At 29.6% G+C, this 21867-nt stretch overlaps 2 protein-coding genes across 3 annotated transcripts in view; both read right to left on the reverse strand.

The window, feature by feature from the left end:
- Positions 1-1807: 1807 nt before the first annotated feature.
- On the reverse strand, positions 1808-7921 carry LOC111636606 (probable insulin-like peptide 7). 2 transcript variants are annotated; one of them, XM_023381887.1, is made up of 4 exons: positions 7310-7921; positions 2534-2589; positions 2238-2386; positions 1808-2170 (listed from the first exon to the last, which is right to left on the reverse strand). In XM_023381887.1, exons 1-4 carry the CDS (start codon positions 7328-7330, stop codon positions 1971-1973), a joined length of 426 nt encoding a protein of 141 aa, XP_023237655.1. In that variant the 5' UTR covers positions 7331-7921; the 3' UTR covers positions 1808-1970. The 2 variants fall into 2 exon arrangements, with proteins under 2 accessions (XP_023237655.1, XP_023237654.1); XM_023381886.1 differs by having other exon boundaries at positions 2534-2668.
- Positions 7922-8057: 136 nt separating this feature from the next.
- LOC111636604 (transcription factor E2F8-like) overlaps positions 8058-21867 on the reverse strand; it is a 26673-nt gene continuing 12863 nt past the window's right edge. The window contains exons 4-6 of the mRNA XM_023381885.1: positions 18061-18132; positions 11864-12069; positions 8058-8217 (exon numbers count right to left, since the gene is read on the reverse strand). Of these exons, the coding sequence (XP_023237653.1) occupies positions 11876-12069; positions 18061-18132 (266 nt within the window). The 3' untranslated portion in view covers positions 8058-8217; positions 11864-11875. The remainder of the gene's footprint in view (positions 8218-11863; positions 12070-18060; positions 18133-21867) is intronic.

Genomic DNA, 21867 nt, shown 5'->3' on the forward strand with positions numbered 1-21867 from the left:
ATTATTAATCATAGTAAATAAAATTGTGAGTGCGCCATCTGTTACGAGATTTTGTTAAAAATTGTTTATTATAAAAAAAACACCTTTTTCTGTTTTTTTTGACATTTTTGAGTCCTGTCGTCTCAAAACGTGGAGAATTATAAAAACCTAGAGTCAAATTTGACATGATTCCAATACTTTCCCTTGTTATGTATGTATACATAACTGCTAGGAAAGTAAAACTAACTTCTTTATTAATGAAAAGTTACAAATCGGTAAAAGAATACTTTAAACTTCTTATACATTTCGGTCAAATAAATTGAAATTGTCTCAGATTATTTTAAAGTCAGATTTCTTTAACAGTTGTTATCCACATTCGTAAACAGTTGTCTACTTGTTCATGTATTTTCAGAAAACATTTATCTTCCGCGTATTTTAGTTGTTATAAAATCCCGAGAGTATTAAAAATGGAGTGAACAAGTAGCAAAAACGGAATATAAACAATATTTTTAAGTAGTTAAATTTTTTCATGCAGTTTCAAACGAATATTTGTCACAGACAGACGAAAAATGTAAACTTAACCAGTTCACACTAACGCGATTTCAGCGCGGAATTTAAAGTCGCGACGTCATCGCAAGCGGTTGAAGAGTGGAATAAGTCACATTTTTCTATATTGAGAAAATTTCAATTCGGCCGCGGCGCGGAATTATACCACCATTATTGTGCCAGGCATCTTTGGAATATTACACGCTTCCTCCGCAGCGAGAATTCAGAGCCTAGAGCCTATAAAGGCTCTGCATTCTCTCTGCAGAGAAGTTTGTAGAGCGGTTTTAGAGTTTGTAGTGTGAATCGGCTTTTAAAATCATGACAACAGTAGTCCTGTCCTGTGATGTCAAAATCGATGAGCGTTTTCGTGGAAACTTGTTACAATTGGCTTTGACGTGGATTTGATTAAATTTTTGTTTTCTTTTATTGACTCGTCATTAGTTCTCGATTAAAGTTAATGTACTGTGAATAGGAAAGTAAACAAAATGAAGAATCTAGACGTTCGAGAACAATTTCTCCTTTAGAATAAAAAGAAATAATGTTGCTGCTGCCTCCAGTATGATGCAATGAATTTCCTGGCTGAATAGTAAATTGCCAAACCGCGAAAACATATGGATTATATCTATTTAGGGCGTATGTGAATCAAAACTTGTAATATTAAAAGTTGAAAGCAAGCACAAATTAAAAATTATGCAAAAAGAACAAAAAAATGTAATTGAACTTAAGTTCATAGGTATCATGTTAATCTCGATGAAAATCATGTGACCTTACTACAGTACCCAGACTTCAGTTTGGCCTGCTGGTAATTTAAGATATATTTGTGGGTAAATTCCACAGCAGGCGTAACTTAAATAAGAGTAGAGTTAAAATTCTTGAAGTCGATTTATATGCTGAAATTTATAGTATGTTTATCGTTTAATTATTTCTTATTTAGATAACGCTATGAAATTTGTGATCAGCACGAATTCCTTTTGCAAACATTATTTTCACAATAAATCTCTATTCTATGTATTATACATTCTATTGATATATTTATTTTTTTTATTCCTAGATTATTTTCAATAATGCACTTGCGTTCGTGAATATATATTCACTACGTGTCACATCTAACCGCTACTAACAATCTTCAAATGGGGAAGAAAATACAAATCAACTTTTTATGTGAAATATTTATGAACAAATATTAGAACACTAAAATTAGTAAAGACAAGTCGCAAAAAATTATTTTTCTGGAAAAGTTCCATAAACACTTCAACATTTAATGGAAAATTTGAACTATCAATCGAATTAAAACATTTTATTCTCAAATTGCAAGCGATTTTGATTAGACAAAACTGTCATCTACAGTTTTTTTAGGAAGGTCGTTTACACAAGTGTTACAGCCATAATAGACTTCTTATTCTGCATCTTTGGTAAACACGATGAAGCAGAAACGTTTAAGGCCTTTAATTATCGGTTAAGAAGAGATTACTATTTCTTCTTCGATTGTGACCCGGGCAATATTCCGCGTATTCTTCCCAAGAACAGCCCATAGGTTTTTCGCAACATTCTTCTATAATACCACTGGCCTGACGTTTCTGTTTCTGCCTCCTACTTCTCTTCTTCGTGCCAAAACCGTATACTAAATCTATGGGTAGATATTGGTCTGTAACGATTATACAAGTGACGTTAGTTTACGATAAAAATGGGATAAGAAAACGTCTAAGATTTACCTGGTTTCTCGAAAGCTCGAAGCATCGGATTCTTTTTCTCTACTCTATAAATATCTTTTTCGCAAGCCAATTTGATATGGCTAGGTATTTGATGATAGCATCTTCGATACTTCTCGTCGTGCCAGTGATTTTTCCATTCTTCGAAGCTTCTATCGTTTAAAACAACACAAGATTATTTTCAAGGACCTTCGAAATCATTAAAAAGAAGCCGTAAAATTTGCATTTATCTTGATAAATTTATAAAATTAGAAATGTTTATATTTAACTGGAATTTGATTTATTTTCAAAAATATTACCTTGTTTCAAATAAGGCGGTTTTATATTCTTGTTGAACATCGGCCGGAATTGTGCACTGAAATAACCACATAAACCACCAGATCAAAACTATCCACTCTCTATTTTCCATTTGAAAATATTTTAGGATAGAATGTCTAAAAAATAAAAAAGAAACTTTAATATTTTAAATTTTATTTTCTCTCAGACTAAATGATTTTGTTAATTGATAAAACCTGTTAATTGCGCTGTGCACAGGCGTCCCTCAGTATCCGCGGATGCTCAAGTCCCTTAAATAAAATGGTGCAGTATTTGCATGTAACCTATGCACTCTCGTACATTTTAAATAATCTCTGTCACTTATAATACTTAATATAACGCAAATGCTAGGCAAACATTTAATACTTGTTTTATTCTATTTCCTTGACATTATTTCAGGAAATAATGACAAGGAGAAAGTCCATACATGTCAGTAAAAATACAACAATCTTAAGCATGCACAGTACTCGTCAGTAACAATGGAACATTTTATTTGAGACTTCCAGATTGCTTTAATTTTGCTTGTATTTTAAATTATGATGATGTAATTTTGCATTTTAGAACTTAGTTTTTTCCGAAAGTTTCGATTCGCGATTAGTTAAATCCGCGGATAATGAGGGTCGGCCGTAATTAATATATCGAGCGAGAAATGAATTGTTCAATCACATTATATATCGTTCACAAAATTACACAAATATTCAATATTTTTTTCCTTCATTACTACGTAAGTTTATTTCAGTGGCATATCCAAGATTTTGAGAATATGGGTGCTGCTCAAGGCAGATTTAGAGTGGTACCAAGGCACATGCCCATCCATTACCTTAGAAATACCTTTATCTTTTTTCTACATCATTCTTTATTAGCTTTTTAAAATACTTAAATGACAGGTAGAAAATGTATAATTTATAATGAAGCTATCAATTCAAAATCATCAATTAAACTACGCAAATTATAGTATGATTTATACTCTGTTATACTCATCATGATCAATACATTTTTTATTTTCACCAGAAATGATCGAAATTGCAGTCATTTAGAATTATTCATGTGTATGTACACAGTCTGTACTCCATAATTTGATATTTTTCACATATGCTTTATTATATTTATTTTTATTTTAAAGTAACAAAACCGAGTGCTTTGGTATTAATGGTATTAAGGTGATGTTTTCAGCACTATAATTACCATCTTAGATGTCCCTGGCTTATTTATTCAAATATATATCCAAATAAATGGTGAAATTATAACGTTCAATAATAGTCCTTATATCAAACCAAATTATTCAATGGATAGGAATATTTTAAACGTATTATTTCAAATATTTGGAATAGAAAATACACAAATTACTGGTAGTAAATGTTTTTCTGTATAAAACACATTCGAAAAATCATGGCCTACATTCATTCAACCTTTCAATTTTTCGAGCTTACTCAAAACCATTAATAGTATCAACAATTACAATCATTTAAAAATTTATACATTAATTACACCTTGATATTTAAACGTATATATTCAAAATTATTGAAGTTAAAGCTGTATGTTAAAAACATCCAAGGTTGGAATATTTTCAATCTGGAACGTGTACTGTAAAAATAGATTTAATCAATCAAATATACATGTCATGTTTAACAGGATTCAAAATAGAATAGGCAAAGACTTCGAAGAATCGCTTGGGTCTTGGATATCTTAAATCGCTTAAGTAGGAGAAAACTACCAGTTAATTAAAATGCCACTTTTATGTAAATTAAGCGCAAACTAAACTTTTCCATCGAAAATAAGAGATTAGCGTATTTATCCAATCGATTCTGTCGTTGTCATGCTAATTTCCAAACCTGAATGGAAACAATACATCAGAAATGGTGAAAAGAGCTTACATACTACAAAGCGGAATAAATTTTCGTAGAATAAATGAAAAAAGTGCTGAAAATAGCAGCTTTTATATTTCGGATTAACTCTTCCAGTAGTTACCTTTATCAAAGGTCGTGCCATTGATTTTGCTGTTACTATTGAAACTGTTTAGCATTTGAATTATCTATTCGATTCGGTGATAAATACGGCAACCTATCTCAAAACCGATTTTTTCTATATTAAATTCTATTACAATCAGAAGACCTATCTAACGCGGATACGGAAGAAGTTTGAGTACGAAGAACGTAACCTGAATTAAGCAAAAATTAAGATTTCCCTTTTAGGTAGCAAGTAGCCTAAAATTGCCAACAAGGCTAACGGTTCCAAGAAACGAAGGTTACATGACAAGAGAACATATTAACATTGTTAACGCCTTGTTAGGAATTACAGACGTTCAAGTTAATGACTGATTATAGTAGTGATTTTCAAAGTATGGCTTCGTGATCGCACATTTTGAGAAAATGGTAGTCAATGTTATTCTATGCTATTAATCAGAGAAAAAGCACATTTTTTTACATCTAGTGTAGCCATCAGATCGGTTTTTACTCGGAAAAGCTGGTTTTTAAATTCATGGTCCGGATTAATTACTAATTTGTCCGGTTTTCGTAGAAATTGTGAAAGTATGATGAAACAAAACACATTTATAAAAATATTTGCGAGTATTTTATTTTAACGATTAAAGACTAACTTCACACTCCCATCCAAACTTATCCCTAGGCTAACAGTGACAAAAAATGTTCTAACTTGCAAATCTCTCTAGCAAATATTAGGTTTGTTAGGGACTTGTGTTGAAACAACCTATTGTAAAGCGAATGCGACAGTTTCATATTCAATTTTATAACTTCTATTTTAATTATTTAATATGACAACTGAAGAAATTGACAACCCAAAAAAAAGGAAGCGAACTTATAAATTTAATAAATATTGGCTGAGACAAAACGAATTTCAAAAATGGGTACCACCTGTTTGAGACAGTGTTATCACCTTTTCAAAATTACTGATTCGGACAGGGTCAACAATTTTGAAAATGTGGCAACATGTTCACATCACACATCCCTTACGTTAGGTTACTGGATAGATTGTGCGCTAAAATCGTGTGTATCGTCATCTAAAATGAGATGTATTGTATGTACAGGATAAGCGAATGGAAAGAGTTCAGATGAACTGAGAACTACTTAAGGTTATCGATCCGCTAATCAAAAGGAATAGTTCTCAATTCGTACATTTGAATACTCCTGTCTTTAGTCGTAATCACTAGACTAAACCTACGTATGAGAACGATTTTAGTGTAAAAGTGCGGCTTCTGTTTACACGAGTGTTACTATATCAGTTTAATTTCTCGATTTATGTGAAAACAATGAAATTAAAAAACAATCGTTAAATTCTGAAGATTGATAGATTTACACTCGAGTCTTACTTGTTAATCAAATTTGGACCAAACTAATTTAGTATTCAGTTTGTAATCTAAATTTCGACTTAAATTTGTATTCCAGTTTGAAGTAGTTCATTTTAAAATACAAATAGTTAATAGAGTAATCAACGTTCAAACTATAAATATACCAGAAAAAGCTTTATATTTAATTCCATAAGCCAGGAGTGTGTCATCAATAATAAATATTCAGAAATTTTTTAAGAGCTTAAGGACAGGCAAATGAGCTTAATTATTATAGTCTTTAATAATTATTGAACGAGGTAACAGGAAGGAGAATGCTAACATTAAATAATTTAATGTAAATCTATACTATAGAAATGAGGATTCCGCCCATTACGTTAACAAATCATAAGTTATAATTTTAAAATTGTAGTAGACAGGAAACCCCGCAGGGTCGTCCGGAGAAGGGAGCTTGAGGACGTTTCTCCGGATGAGGAGAAAACAGAGGTATTTAACATTAATTTATTGGGGGAGGAACTGTATTTTTTCCTAACAAATTAATCTTTAAGATTACAATTTATTAATACAGAAACAAATCTACCGTAATTCATTTGTCCACACAAAATAGAGCAAAAAGGACCCCTTATACCAGACCCCCCCATACAAAGCTTTCAGCGGCACCGTGTAGATTTAATTCTAAATATTTATTAACAATTTCCGTTTAGTTACAAATAGAAAACGTTTAAAAAGCAAAATATCAGATAATTATATCCTAATATATTCGTTTGATTCTCGCAGAAAAGTAGTCTTAAGTAAATAAATAGTATGTTAGAATATTTTACGTAAGATTGAATGAATTCTATAAATAAACATCTCCAAACCCGATATCCAATATAGTAAGACACCAACCGAATGCCATAAATGAATTCTGTTTGGATTTATGATTAAACTTATCAATTTTTTTAAAAATTTATTCTCTTTCAAAGTTACATGTTACCGGTTAGTTTATCTGTTAATGACTAACATGAATCCAAGAATTTCAATTTGTCCCCACCAAAGCCAAGGACTTTGTTTAGAATTTTTAAGTACTGTAGAATAGACTTTATACATTCGCCATTTAAAATAAATAATTTCTTTATTACATATTAACATTATGCTAGAAATTTAGTATTGACATAAATTTCATGATAAAACTCACTTTCAACGTAATATAATATATTCCTCAATGTTAAAAATACAATTATTATACTTACTTTCAATTCATCATGGAAAAAATTGAATAAAACAGTACATTTATATGTTATATTGTAATCTCATTCACACACAATATACTGTCCTATACATAAATTAACGAGTGATACAGTAAAGAGAACTTTTTCGTGGCAATATTTCAAGATCCCCCGTAAAATTTATCGATTTTAAATAATAATTGTCAAATTAAAAAATGAAGGATTATCACAAACGTCTGATAGAAACTTACCAGTGGTTGATAGGAGAGCATGCAATCGACCGCGCTGTCAATTTCCAAACACCTTTCATTTATAACATTTTCTTCAACTTGACAGAAATCAAAAGGGGGAAAAACGTCATAGGATTTTGTCCAATCGCTATCGACATAATGACGTAGGCGTGATGTAGTAATTGGTTAGATAGAAATGTTTAGCTGAAAGTATAGGTCGTTTCTCCGCTTAACTTTGTTTTCAGATAAAGAAAAAATGATTGAGTGCGAGACATTCGGAAGCGCAGCACTTAACCAAATGTAGAACGGAAACTAAGGATATTCGGTTCGAAAAAAAGTGCTGAAATTAGAATAAGTTCAGGAAAAAATTACTTACTCTCACCTAAAACTTTACTGATCAAGCATTGTTTTTTCACAATTCTATATAAAATAAAATGAAAGAAAAATGAATGAGCACTACATAGGGAAAAAAATTGATTATTATTTATAATAATATATACAGGAATATAAAAATGAATTTATAATAAATGCATTCAAAGACAGAAAACAAAATTGTTGACTTATACATTCAAAACTTTATTATTATTACTTTTCTTTTCATACTAACTGTAAACACCTACAATTTTAAATAAACCAACAAGAAGTAAAAATACTTTGTAATATACTTTTTTAAAAGTCTATAATTTTTTTTTTATTTTAAATCATGCATTATTTTTTTTTAAATTAGAAACATTTGACCATGAAAATTTTGGTTTAAATTCATTCTCTCACTAATGAAATTAACTGTCCAGTGTGGTATAATTTTTAATTTCATTTGAAGAAAATATTCCACCAAAAATATATGCTTGGCAAATAATATCCTTCCAAGGAAAATATATTTTTAATATCTTGTTTGATATTTCAGGCTTGTCCCTTGATGGAAAAAATACCTGAAAAGGAAAAACTGTTTTAAAAAGAAACTAATTTAAAGAATAAAAATTTATAAATGTTTAAGATTTTGAAATCAAAGAAAACTTTTCTTGCATCTCACTCACACACCTTAACTTTACACCTGACAAAACAGCAAATAAAGCTTATGTTTACTCTTAAGAAAGATTACTTCACCAGTATCAGAGCATATATATTATATCAAGGGTGGGCAACCTTTTTATACCATGGGCCAGAATAAATTTTACGTTTTTTCCGCGGGCCATAGTAGTTAATTAACACCTTGTGACCTGTAAATTTTTAGTCTGCAAATATGAAATAAATAAATAAATAAAAAGAAATTAATTACTACAGTCGACCCCCCTTATAGCACTGTTGATTATTCCGTTTTATATGAATTCCATGTTGTATAAGTCACTTAGATTTTACAAATGCGTGTGTTGGGCTGTGAACGGCTCACCTATTTGTAAAATCTAAGTGACTTTAAACACAATAAAAACAGCACTATGTAGTTGGATACGACAGACATTACATTTTCTAATTGCATAGCTTTTGCACATAGATTTTCTTGATGGATGATGCGATGAGATANCCACCAAAAATATATGCTTGGCAAATAATATCCTTCCAAGGAAAATATATTTTTAATATCTTGTTTGATATTTCAGGCTTGTCCCTTGATGGAAAAAATATCTGAAAAGGAAAAACTGTTTTAAAAAGAAACTAATTTAAAGAATAAAAATTTATAAATGTTTAAGATTTTGAAATCAAAGAAAACTTTTCTTGCATCTCACTCACACACCTTAACTTTACACCTGACAAAACAGCAAATAAAGCTTATGTTTACTCTTAAGAAAGATTACTTCACCAGTATCAGAGCATATATATTATATCAAGGGTGGGCAACCTTTTTATAACATGGGCCAGAATAAATTTTACGTTTTTTCCGCGGGCCATAGTAGTTAATTAACACCTTGTGACCTGTAAATTTTTAGTCTGCAAATATGAAATAAATAAATAAATAAAAAGAAATTAATTACTACAGTCGACCCCCCCTTATAGCACTGTTGATTATTCCGTTTTATATGAATTCCATGTTGTATAAGTCACTTAGATTTTACAAATGCGTGTGTTGGGCTGTGAACGGCTCACCTATTTGTAAAATCTAAGTGACTTTAAACACAATAAAAACAGCACTATGTAGTTGGATACGACAGACATTACATTTTCTAATTGCATAGCTTTTGCACATAGATTTTCTTGATGGATGATGCGATGAGATAAATAATTTAGAAAAATTCTGTTCTCCCATTTTTTGTTTGAATAAGGAAATGACTCCCTTATTTTTTCCTGTCATTGCTGCCACAACACTTCATAAAATAATATTCAATTTACACTAGACGAATTACATCGAAAAATATTTATTTATAATTTCTTTTAAACATTTCGCGGGCCGGATAGAAACTTTTCGCGGGCCGTAGCTGGCACGCGGGCCGGGGGTTGCCCACCGTTGTATTATATTACTATACCTTCTCATTTATTACAAAACTTATTTTTGTAAGAACTGATTTTAATTTGGAATTGCTAAATAAGTTAAGCTAGATTCATTTTAAACTTTTGATGATTATTCTTTTATACAGTGTTATAACTATTTTTTGATAGCATTTGCACTTAAAGATTATAAATAAATATTCAATTTAAATATCATATATAGGTAGTCCTTAGGATGTAACTTCACAACCTGAATCTTTACTCGTTTTACACACCTTAGTCTGACAAAATTAAAGTTTATATGTAGTATATAAATATTTTTTGGTTTCAAATTCCTCTAACTTCATTTTGGCAAATACATTTAACAATTGTGTGAAGTTTTCCTACTTTTCAGGAAGATTACTGTAACAAAATTATCTGAGATCACTTATTAGCTGTAATTTCAAATATCTTTTGAGACTTTCAATCTTATTGCTAATAAGTGATTTATTTCTTCTCACACTATTAAACAATTCTTAAATTTTATTTTCTAGAATAATCACTGATAAATTGTCTGTCTATTTCTTATATGCAAAACTTTAAGGTTTGGTTAATTTGTTTTAATTCTGATGAATAGTTACCATTAATCTAAATACATCATCTCATAATAAGTTCTTAGCATTTCATTATATTGGATAGGCCTCAATTAATAACATTACTAGTAATTTATTCCACTTCTTTGCTATTTAACCATTACATTTGAAATTAATTCAATAATCCAAAAATTTATTTCTCAAATGCATTTGTGACCTAAAAATTTTTAGATACTGCATTGGATATGGTAAAAATTATTAGGAACAAGCACAGACACACACATTTTGACTACACAAAACAGCTTTATTAACATAAAGGAGACATAGGAAGTTTTAATACAAACATACAAAATAAAATTTTACAACATACAATCAATAAGGAACAACATAAATGCAAAGAAAAGTTACAATAAACAAAGGAAGCTGGACATTTCATCAAATTACAAATACTCCTACTTTTTGTTACATTATATTCATAACTTTTCAAACGTTGGTACAAAAATATTTCAATTTTAAAATGTTCATTTTAGAACTGTCAGAATTTTAGAAAGGATTCAATAAATTTATTATTTTTACTAATATCACTTCTCAATCTTGACTTTTACAAATTAAATTCACTTGATTATACTTCTCAAAATTACAAAACTAGACATTTTAGATTTTCAGTGTTTATAACAACTGAAATGATTACAGTCCGTCCTCAATATAATGTTCTAGAGGGAAAAGTTTGATCTTAATATTGAATCAAAATGCCTGTTCTCTTTAAAAAGGTAGTATAAGCATGTTTGAATTCTTAGAATATTCTGTATTGTACAGCATGGGCTTAAAGCTAGTTTTATTCCAAGTCTAATCTGATATACTGGAAACCATTATATCAAAAATGGACTGAATATAGTTATAGATACACAAAATTCGTCATAAAATAATGTTTAAAAATAAATTTAAATGCTTAATGTTAAAATCTTAAATTTTGCAAAAATTTAAGATCTTAATACTTCATAATTTTTCTCAATTTGAGTTTTATAAAACAACATGCTATAATTTGGATGCTACACTGCATACTAATCACAATTTTTTTTAAATTTTATAATGAGTCTCGCTGTTTATAAATATCTAATTACAAATCTGTTCAAGTATCTTGTACAGTATCTTACAAACATTGATGATTGATGGTCATTGATGACACTGACATCATTGAAACAAAGAAACTGGTAGTAACAAAATTGAAAATTTGTCACAAGTAGCAGATTATACAAATATATAAATATTTTAATTGTTTTGTACTCTTCAAGTCTAGCAAATGTGCTTTTAAATGAGATCACATTAAATATAATGCAAAACAATTATTCAGAAATATAAGACAATTACAGTAAATGTTTTTAAACAAACTATTTTATGTTTTAATAAAATATCTGCAATACTCCTGACATTAGTTTAAAATGTTTCTTCATTCATTTTTTTCCTTAAATTTGAGTTTAGAATGTGTGTGCAGAAAACTCAAATTCATATAATTGCCACAACTTTGTGATGAAATCAAAGTAAAAACAAAACCAAAATAATGTAAAGAAAAGTAAATAAAACTTACTTTCAGTTTTTCTTAAAAATCTAATTTAATTGCTGACTGTACACCAAAAGTCGAAGCTATATTAAATGAAGATTTGTTTTCATCTGAAAACATTTTCACTCGTTCAAGCTCTGCAACTTCACAGATATCTTGAAGAGAAGCATGCCGTGTAAGTTTTGATTTTGCTTCTCTTTTTGAAGTACTGGCATGGGAATTTTCTGAATCATCTGTTATTTAAAAAAAATTCATTTTTCATCTCACTTTCTATTTATAAATATAAAATTGGTCAATATTTTATAGTTTTTGTAAATTATTGTGTTAATTATTTCCTGAGAAGTATGCAGTGTACACCAATTGATAGAGTAACAGTCCAAGTTTCATATCCCATCTGCATTCAAACATCTTTGTTCTCTCTAGGAAGAATCATAAACAAAAATGGTGACACTGCAACAGAGAAGGCACTTTGTTCTTAGTCCATAAAGACGGAATCAGTCATCATTATGTAACAAAGTTTACATGAACTGCAAACCACGCAGTTATCATTGTTCAAACGTCCACATTTTGCACAATGATAACTGATTCCAGCTGAACTGCAGAACACAAAACACATCTGTTGCAAAGTTAGTCATTTTTGTTTATGACACTTCCTACAGATAGCAGACAAAGGCATTTGTATGCAGATGGTAGATGAAACTGACAGTTACTCTATCAATTGGTGTACATTGCATATTTCTCAGATAATAATTAATATAATTACAGTAATTTAAAATGGTAGCATTCTTTTGAAAAATCCTGTACATTCTTATCAATTGCAATTGTCAAAATATTTGAATGTATATATTATTCTAAGAGAATCTAAATTATTTTAGTGATTTTATTGATTTGCTTGTCAAAACTGGCTATAAAAAATATTAATATAAAACAGATAATTAAGTTACTAATTTAATTTTAAGATACTGTACAAGCACACTAGAATTACAGGCAAACAATTATATTGTGTTGATTGGAAAGTTCATAGCGATTTTTGATAGCCAACAGTTGAGACAGACAAAAATTATTAGAATTGTATAAACCAATGAAGATTACGAAAAATGACCTTGAGACACATCCTTTACAAAAACACCATTAAGATTATTCAAATATTGTTTAATTCGTCTTGTGAAAATGGATACAAACAATGTGCATTTTTGACAATTGTTTCTTTTCTTCTATCGTAAAAGCAAAAATGCTGTACAAACAGCGAAAGAAATGTGTGATGTTTGTGATGGGAGTGCTGTAGCAAAATCAACTGTTTGAAAGTGGTTTGCTAAATTTAAAGCAAGTAATTTCAGCCTTGAAGATACTCCCCACTCAGGAAGACCTCTCATTATTGAAGAGAACCAGATCAAAACATTATTGGATAAAAACCCTTGTTACACAACTCGAGAGATTGCAGATACAGTGAAGTCATTGAACAGTACTGTATTTCAACATCTAAAGAAGCTTGGATACGTGAATCATACGACATTTGTATTCCTCACAAATTAATGGAAATAACTTACTGGATTGCATCTCCATTTGTGATTCTCTTAAAAATGAATGAAAATGAACCTTTTCTGGAGCATTTAGTGACAGGTGACAAAAAGTGGATAATTTATAACATCAACTGAAAACAATTATGGGGTAAGAAAAATGAACCATCATTAAAAACTCCAAAAGCCAGTCTTCATCCAAAAAACATCATGCTTACCATCTGATGGGATTGAGAAGGAATCCTGTTCTACAAGCTGCTTCCACAGAATCAAACAATTGATTTTAATAAGTATTGTTCCCAACTGGATAAACTGAGCATGACAAAGAAGAACATCTGGAACTGGCCAATAGAAAAGGCATTGTATTTCATCAAGATAATGCCAGACTGCACACATCCTTATGAGCATGCCAAAAATTATTGGAACTAGGTTGGGATGTTTTACCCCACCACCCCATACTCACTAAACCTTGCCTCATCGGATTACCATTTGTTCTGTTTTCTGCAGAATTCCCTTTAGGATAAAAACACTGATTCTTTGGAAGTTTGCAAAAACCACATGGAACAGTTTTTCATACGAAAAACTAAAGTTCTATGAAAAGGGTATCAAGAAGCTTCATAGATGGCAACACATCATTAAAAACAATGACACATATATGATAGAATAAGAGTATATTTTTAGTTTTAAAACAGTTTTTTTTTTATATTTCTTTTAAAAATCACTATGAACTTTCCAAACAAACCAATTCAAATGGATCAGCCAGCATTAAAAAGAGATAATGATGTCATTTATGAAAAACCATGAGAGCCAAGAGCAGATTTAAACTTAAACCCCCACAGCATTAATACTATATTTTAATGTTAGTTAAATGACTGTATAATGTATTACTTTTTAAGTTTCAATGAAGAGAAATGCACTGTTAGTGATTCCTTTATTCTTCTGAAATAGAACCAATGCATGACCTAATGCAATGACGTAAATAATAAAATCATTGCATTAGGTCATGCATTGGTTTTGTCCTCTAAGAAGAATAAATAAAAGCAGGCTATAGTTCACTATTAAACAACAACTAATGTCATCAATTAATTAATTTTAGTAATATAATATATACAAATTTAGTTTTAAGGTATTGACTGTTTATTTAACATGGTAATTATTCTAAATTACTTTATATTGTCCTATGTTTTGAGGAAATAATATAGATTATGAATAATTGATTCTCTATTGTTATTTGTTTATCATGTAGGTAAAATGTCAATCAATCAAACAGCTAAAAGTTACAGGGTTATTTTTATCGTATATAACATATGCAGTTTGCTTATTTAATTTAGCAATAAAAAGTAGTGTTTTGTCATTTTGTAATAAATTTAATAGATTAGAAGTAATTGATCAATAATTTTGAACATCTGAAAGGGAAAATTGGCTCAGAGGAGGAGAAAAATCTATAGCCACCTGCAACATTTTAGTAAAATTAAGATGGCAGTACCACTTTTAATGTCACATTAAACAAAAATAATTAGAAATGAATATTAATAATATCCTGATTAATAAACTGTCTATACTACAATTATTATACATAACTAAAGTCTATTTTGGAATTTAGTTATGTAAATAAATAATTATAATGATTTAAACAATCATCTTTCTGCTATCCAGTTAACTGATTAACTTGTCATTAAATTACAATTTATTAACCACCATTATCTTCCTTAAACTGCAGAATTAAGTTCACATTCAGGTAAGTAATAAAAATTTGGTTCAGAGTTTACTTAATTACAGTGAAGTGTCCAAAGTCTGGATATTTGGCTGTCAAAAATGGATATTAACTAAGGATGCACCGATAAGCAAAATGGCCGATTACAGATTAATCGGCCGATTAGTGTTAATAATTTATTGCATTAATAGTGTGAGATCCTGGAGTTAATTATACAGTTAATTATAATGTGGAAAAAACCCATTTTTCTCCACCTGGTATTTCCATCTCCCTTGGGTCAGGTAAACAAGAGACGATCGAATATCCTCACAAAATCAACAATCTCTTCCTTTGTTTCTAAAATAAATCTCAACACTTAATTGTTGACGCATGGAAACTTCGACATTGTTTAAAAAGCTGAAGTGTTTCTGTGTTTAACAGAAACAAAATATATTTCTTTAACCGCTGATATTTGGACAGCAACTACAAACAATTCTCCTTTTTTAAGTGTAACAGCCCACTGGTTGAAGGATGATTTTCAGCAGGAAAGAGCTGTTTTGCAAATTGTTTCCTTTGAAGGTTCCCACACAGCTACACGAATCAGTGAACAGTTAAAAATTGTTCTTGAACAGTATAAGTTGACAAGTGATAAGATATTCTTAGTACTAAGAGATTCTGCAGCAAATCTGGTAGCTGGAATTAGGAATTGCAACTTAGAAGCATTATCATGCTTTATACATACGCTGCAGCTGACACTAAACGAATGCATATTTTCTAAACAAGATGTGAAAACTATAATCACAGTTAATAGAAATATTGTCACACATTTTAATCATTCTGCTGTAGCTGTAATCAAATTGGAAGATTTGCAAGAAAAGTTAGGTTTGCAGAAACACAAATTAATTCAAGATGTTCCTACTCGCTGGAATTCTACATACTACATGTTGGAACAGCAAAAGGCCCTTGTCACATATGCTATAGATAATAAAATTCCTACGTTGAGCCCATATCAGTGGTCTCTCGTTGAAAAAATTGTTCTACTTGTAAAACCATTCAAAGAAATTACTGTGGAAAGCCAGCAAACGAGAAGCCACTTCATCTTCAATAATTCCCACAATAGAGACTCTGAAATTATTCTTATCAAAAGCAAAGATCAGTAGTTCCTTTAGTGGCATTAATACCAAAACAGAAGTAGTAGAAAATCCAATAAAAAAAAGATTTTCAGCATATATAGAAAACAAGTCTTTATGCTTGTCATTTTTATTAGATTCAAAATGAAATTTCAAAAAGATAGAGGAAATCAATAAGAATTAAATTCTGAAGTTTCTACTTCTGGAGGTGATCAAGATGGAGGTGAATCTCTAAGTTTTTTTGATTTATTTGATGAATTAGCTTCTGATAAACGAAAGAATGAAGAATAGCATGTTTTTAACCTATTCAATACTCTCTATTTTATTTAAAGTTTAAACTTTACATTATATGTTATGTTATACTTATAATATGTATCAATAAAAGGAATAATTTCAATTGTAAAATTTTTTTAATATTCAGTTTGTCATGTAATAAATAATAAATATATAACAGAAATTTATTAGTTTTTATTACTAACATTGTATGTAACATTCTAACAAAAATACCAAAATGTAAAATTGGCAGATTATTGAAACTGATTAATCGGGGAAATGGCCGATACCAATTAATCGGCGAAGTAGCCGATACGGCCGATTACTTACAGATTAATCGATGCATCCTTAATATTAACCTTTTCAACAACAACTTTGTTGTTTATGTTCTAACTTTCATTCAAAATTCTTAATTTTTTAATTTTAAAATTACAATCATATATTTTGTTTAAAATATAATAATTCTGCAAATTATATTTTGAATGTTTGTAAGTATTCTTACATTCCTTGAAAAATAATGCTTGAACTTATAATACCTAAAGTTAAAGTGTATTCAGCATTTCAACTACTTAAAATGCTAATTTACATGTATATTTGAAAATCAGGGCAATCTTAAATTTGATTTAAACAAGTATTAATAATATTAAGGCTTATATATAAAAGAAAAGTTTTCATAATAAACAGATCTTGTTAACATTTAATTCTATAATGTATAGATTGTATTTCTAATTTTATTTACTATGGGTAATACATTTTCTACTGAAATTTCTATCATCATCCTACTGAAAAAGTCAACATAGCACTTAATTTAAGCTACATATTGTTGGTTCTTAAATTATAAGAAAAGTGTCTGATGATCAGATGAGGTTAAGTTGCAAAGATGTCTTCATTTATAACAGTAATATAAAAATTAAAACCAAGCTTTTAAAAAAATAGAAATTTAACACAATATATAATTAATATATTGTGTTAAATTTCTATTTTTTTAAAAGCTTAGTTTTAATCTTTAAATTTTAAAATAATAGCATGCTATTTTTTTAAAAGCTTAGTTTTTTAATAAAACTAGCTTTATATGTATAGCTAGTTTTATATTTCATTTCTGTTATTTTACATTGTAAAAATTATATTTTAACTAAATTCAACATTTGACAATAAAAAAAAAATGCAATTAATCTAGCAACCTTTTTAACACAGATAATATTCTGTAAAAATTTTTTAAAATCTTTAATAAAATTTGTAATTATTTGGAATGTTAAGTCAAAATATAGTAAGATTTGTCACCACAATTTTTTGATATTATAATGAAACTGATACTTTTCAGTCTCTTAATAATAATGGTTTTTGATAAATTTAATCAGATACTAAGTTTCATCCCATGTTCATGAAGCATCAGTCAATAACAATATAAAAAAATTTGTATAACTTCAATTCTGTTTTTAGAATTCTCATTAATTAAAAAATGTAAAATTTATTGATCATGTAGCTCAATACTTAAAAGTAATTATTCTAAAGCTTATGGACAATTATTTTTATTTCAATACACAAAATACAAATCAAGAATCACAATCAACAGTTCTACAAATACATTTATCACATTCAATGTTTACTCACTTTGAACAGAACTTGATGAACTATTTTCATTCATAAATGACTGTAGTGACAAAAAATTCTCACATTCTATACCTAAAAAAGTAGAGGGGGAAAAAGTATTCTATTAGGATAATGGATAAATTTCACAATGATAGCATGCTTTAATACATTTTAAAAATAAATTATATTAATAAAGTAACTATTATATACACAGTGAGGATATATTCTAGTCTCATTTAATAAGATGAACTATTTCAAAACAACAATTTAGTAACAAAATCTTGTCATATGCAGAAATTAAGAAGCGTTCCATGTCAATTGACATTCAACCTTATTTTAAACACTTATTTAATTTGCTTTGTATTATGTCCTCTTGCAACTGAAATTCATTCACTTCTAATTAAGATAGAAGACAAACTGATGGCATACCTAAATATGAAGACAATGCATTTTATTGATGTTTGGGGAGTGGCCCTGGCTCCACCTCACCACCCTTCAACCCAATCTCAAAAAAACATGACCAATAAAAAAAAATGTTTTTTTCAATTTTTAAAAATGAAAATTATTTATCAATATATTAAATATATATTATTTTACATTATATTAAAATTAATTAATTAAACTATTAATGTTAATAATTTAACCACAATTACAGATGAAGCTAAAATCAGCAATATAGGCCAGATATAATCATTAACTTTTATAATAAAAGTGAACAATTTCTAATTTATTGTATCATAGCTTGGCATATAAAAATTCAAATACATTATCAACTAGTAATTGCTCTGCAATCAATGGGTTGAATACTACCATTTATGTTAATGCTGAGTAAAAAATGATTTATGATTTTATACAAATAAATATTAATACTATATTCATATAAGTTTCATGACAAAGAAAAAAATAAATAAAAATGTCTTCCATAATCATCATTTCACTAAGCCAACATTTTAAATTTCTGAAGTTCACTATAGAAAATATTTAAATTCCTATTATCTCTGATAGTCCAGTCACTTTAGGTTTTTTCTGCAAAAAAATTTTAAGCAAAACCAAATTTTTGTATATTGCTTTATTTAGTCATACTAAATAAAATGTCAAAAGTTTCCAGCATTCTGCAGTGCACTTAATATTTTACAGTGCTAAAAAGATGTTTACAGAAGGTTTGAAATGAGTTTTTTGTTAATATCTGTTGCTATTGATTCTACAGCAATGAAAGTGATATACAAACAAGAAGATGAGAAAATTCTCTACAGAAATGATCCTTATAAATTTTTTGATACAAGTGATAGTTTCCGCTCAATCTGAAGTTGAAACTATTGGGTTGATGCAAAAGTTCATCCCAGGTTTTTGAAGAAAAAATTGAAGAAAAATTTTATTTACTAAAAATTGCATTTAATCAATATAGTATGTGCCATTCTGTTCAATGACTTTTCTCTATTTCTCCAGTAGCTGCATAAGTCCATGCTCGTAGAAGTCTTCCAAGAAAGTAAAGTTTTTACCATCTAAGCTATTTTGAAGCAATCTAAAAAAATGGTAGCCAGAGGGCACAAGGTCAGGAGAGTATGGTGGATGGACATCCCAATCAAGTTGTAAAAGTTTTTGTCAAGTGGCTACAAACACGTGTGGTCTAGCATTGTCTTGATGGAACACAATGCATTTTTGTTGGCTAATTCAGGTCGCTTCTGGTCAATTGCTCGCTTTAATTCACTTAGTTGTAAACAGTATTTCTCCAAATTAATGGTCTGATTTTCAGGTAACAGCTCATAATAAATGATTCCCTTCCAGTCCCACAAATGCATAGCATAACCTTCTTCAGATGTAAACTGGCTTTTGAACTGATTGAAGGGGCATCTTTTACGCTTAACATTATTATACACAATCCATTTTTCATCACCTGTAACCATCCACTTTAAAAATGGATCAATTTCATTGTGTTTCAATAGAGAATCGCAAGCAGAAATTTGGTATATCAAATTTTTCTCCATTAACTTATGCAGCACCCATACAGACCTTGCTAACTATTCTAATTGATGTAATCATCTTGACACTGTTGACTGGTTGATTCCAAGAATTTCTCCGATAGAGTTATTTTATGTCAATCACTTTCAATTAGCCTCAACCTCGATGCATCATGTTCAGAAAAATGTGGTGCATCACTAAGATTAAAATTGTTTTCACAAAACTTTATGAACCACTCACGGCACACGGAATCATCAATGGCACCCTCATCGTATATATTTCCTTTTGCATCTGTGAAGCATTCTTGCCTTTACGGAAATAAAAAAAGTATATGTCAAAAATACTCCTGTTTTCTGCCACTTTTAATGCTTAATAAAATTTAAAAAAACACAACTAAGTAACACAACTGTTTTCTCAAGTACTAGCTGAAATCCCTTTTGTCAAACATTAAAACTTTACACATATGAAGAAAATAACACTTTGGTGTTGCAAAGTGTTATTTTCAAAGCCATCTGGTGCTAAAAAAAGAGATGAACTTTTGCATCAACCCAACATAAATCACTACTTTCATGCAGATATTCAAGGAATAAAGCAGTTTTGGTAGAAATGATAACACATTTTATTAATACATAATGCATTCATGGATATTAGAGAAGTACCATCTTTTAACCTTTATTATAGGTAAATGTTAAATATTAAAAAGCATGCCATCATTCTTGTTCAAAGGATTCATAAGAATAGAAAAAAGTCTTATTCAAGATAATCTAGCTGGCTCTTGTCTTTTGATTTCCTTGTCTCTCTTGATGATTTTTCTCTGACATTCCTTCCGTTGGTGTAACATTTAGACAAGATTGCCTGTGATAGATCGCATAAACTACTGGTAATAAGCAGTGCAGTCCCAACTTTCACACAGTGCTCCACAACCTTTTGAACAGTTGCAAAAAATCATGTTTAGAAGACAATCCAGTGTAAGAAGTTGTGATGTTCAATTCAACTCCAACAAATTATTCTTCAAAATCCATTCACTCTCTTCAGGATTAAGTTCATTAACTAGCCATGTTTGGACTTCACAATACACTCAAAATAGGTGCTCCTCAGCTGCATTAGCTGTAGGTGGTAGTAAATTCACATTTACTGGTTTGTTCTTCAGAACAGACTTAGTGAAGGACAAATATCTATGTTGATGGACTCTTCTTTTAATGAAGTGCCATACATACCCAGGAAAAATTTTATTCCATTAGAAAAAATTAACTCACGAGAAGCATCACTTTTGTTGAAAACTTGAACTGCATGTTGCAAATACCACCGTTTTTGTGATAGTTTCAAAAATATCATCATCAACAGGCGTGCGAGCTGCTGTCAGAATTGCCGACAAAAATCATCATCTCCAACAATGGTTATGTTTCTACAAGGATTTTCAAGCACAGTTTCAATAATCAAAACAGCATTATCTTGAGCTTGTTTGACAGTTAAATTAGCAGCCTTGATCTTTTCAGTTACCATTAAATTTAATCTGCTTTTGTTGTTGATACTGGAAAGAAATCTCTCTTGGCTCGCTATTAGTCATCATTTCATCAAATTGAATGTCTGTAGAAGACAATTTGGAGAATTGACAAAGTTGTTCCATGGTTTTTACACTTGTGTCTCTCTTACTATAATAATAATAATAATAACTCTCCCGTGGTCACCACCTGGTCGTAGTGGGAGAGCCCAGTAATTTTACAGATCCATAGGGCAATGCAGGCTGGAGCACAAGCTCCTGGTAGGGACACCCATGCCAGTAAGGTCTATGGGGAGAAATGAAGCTAAGAGTGACCACACACCCACATTCTGTGGAGATAATCATTATGGTAGTAACCAGATCTAAGT

The sequence above is a fragment of the Centruroides sculpturatus genome, unplaced genomic scaffold (genome assembly GCF_000671375.1).
Source record: "Centruroides sculpturatus isolate CEXI.00-Female unplaced genomic scaffold, Cexi_2.0 scaffold678, whole genome shotgun sequence".
Classification (NCBI taxonomy): Eukaryota; Metazoa; Arthropoda; class Arachnida; order Scorpiones; family Buthidae; genus Centruroides; species Centruroides sculpturatus.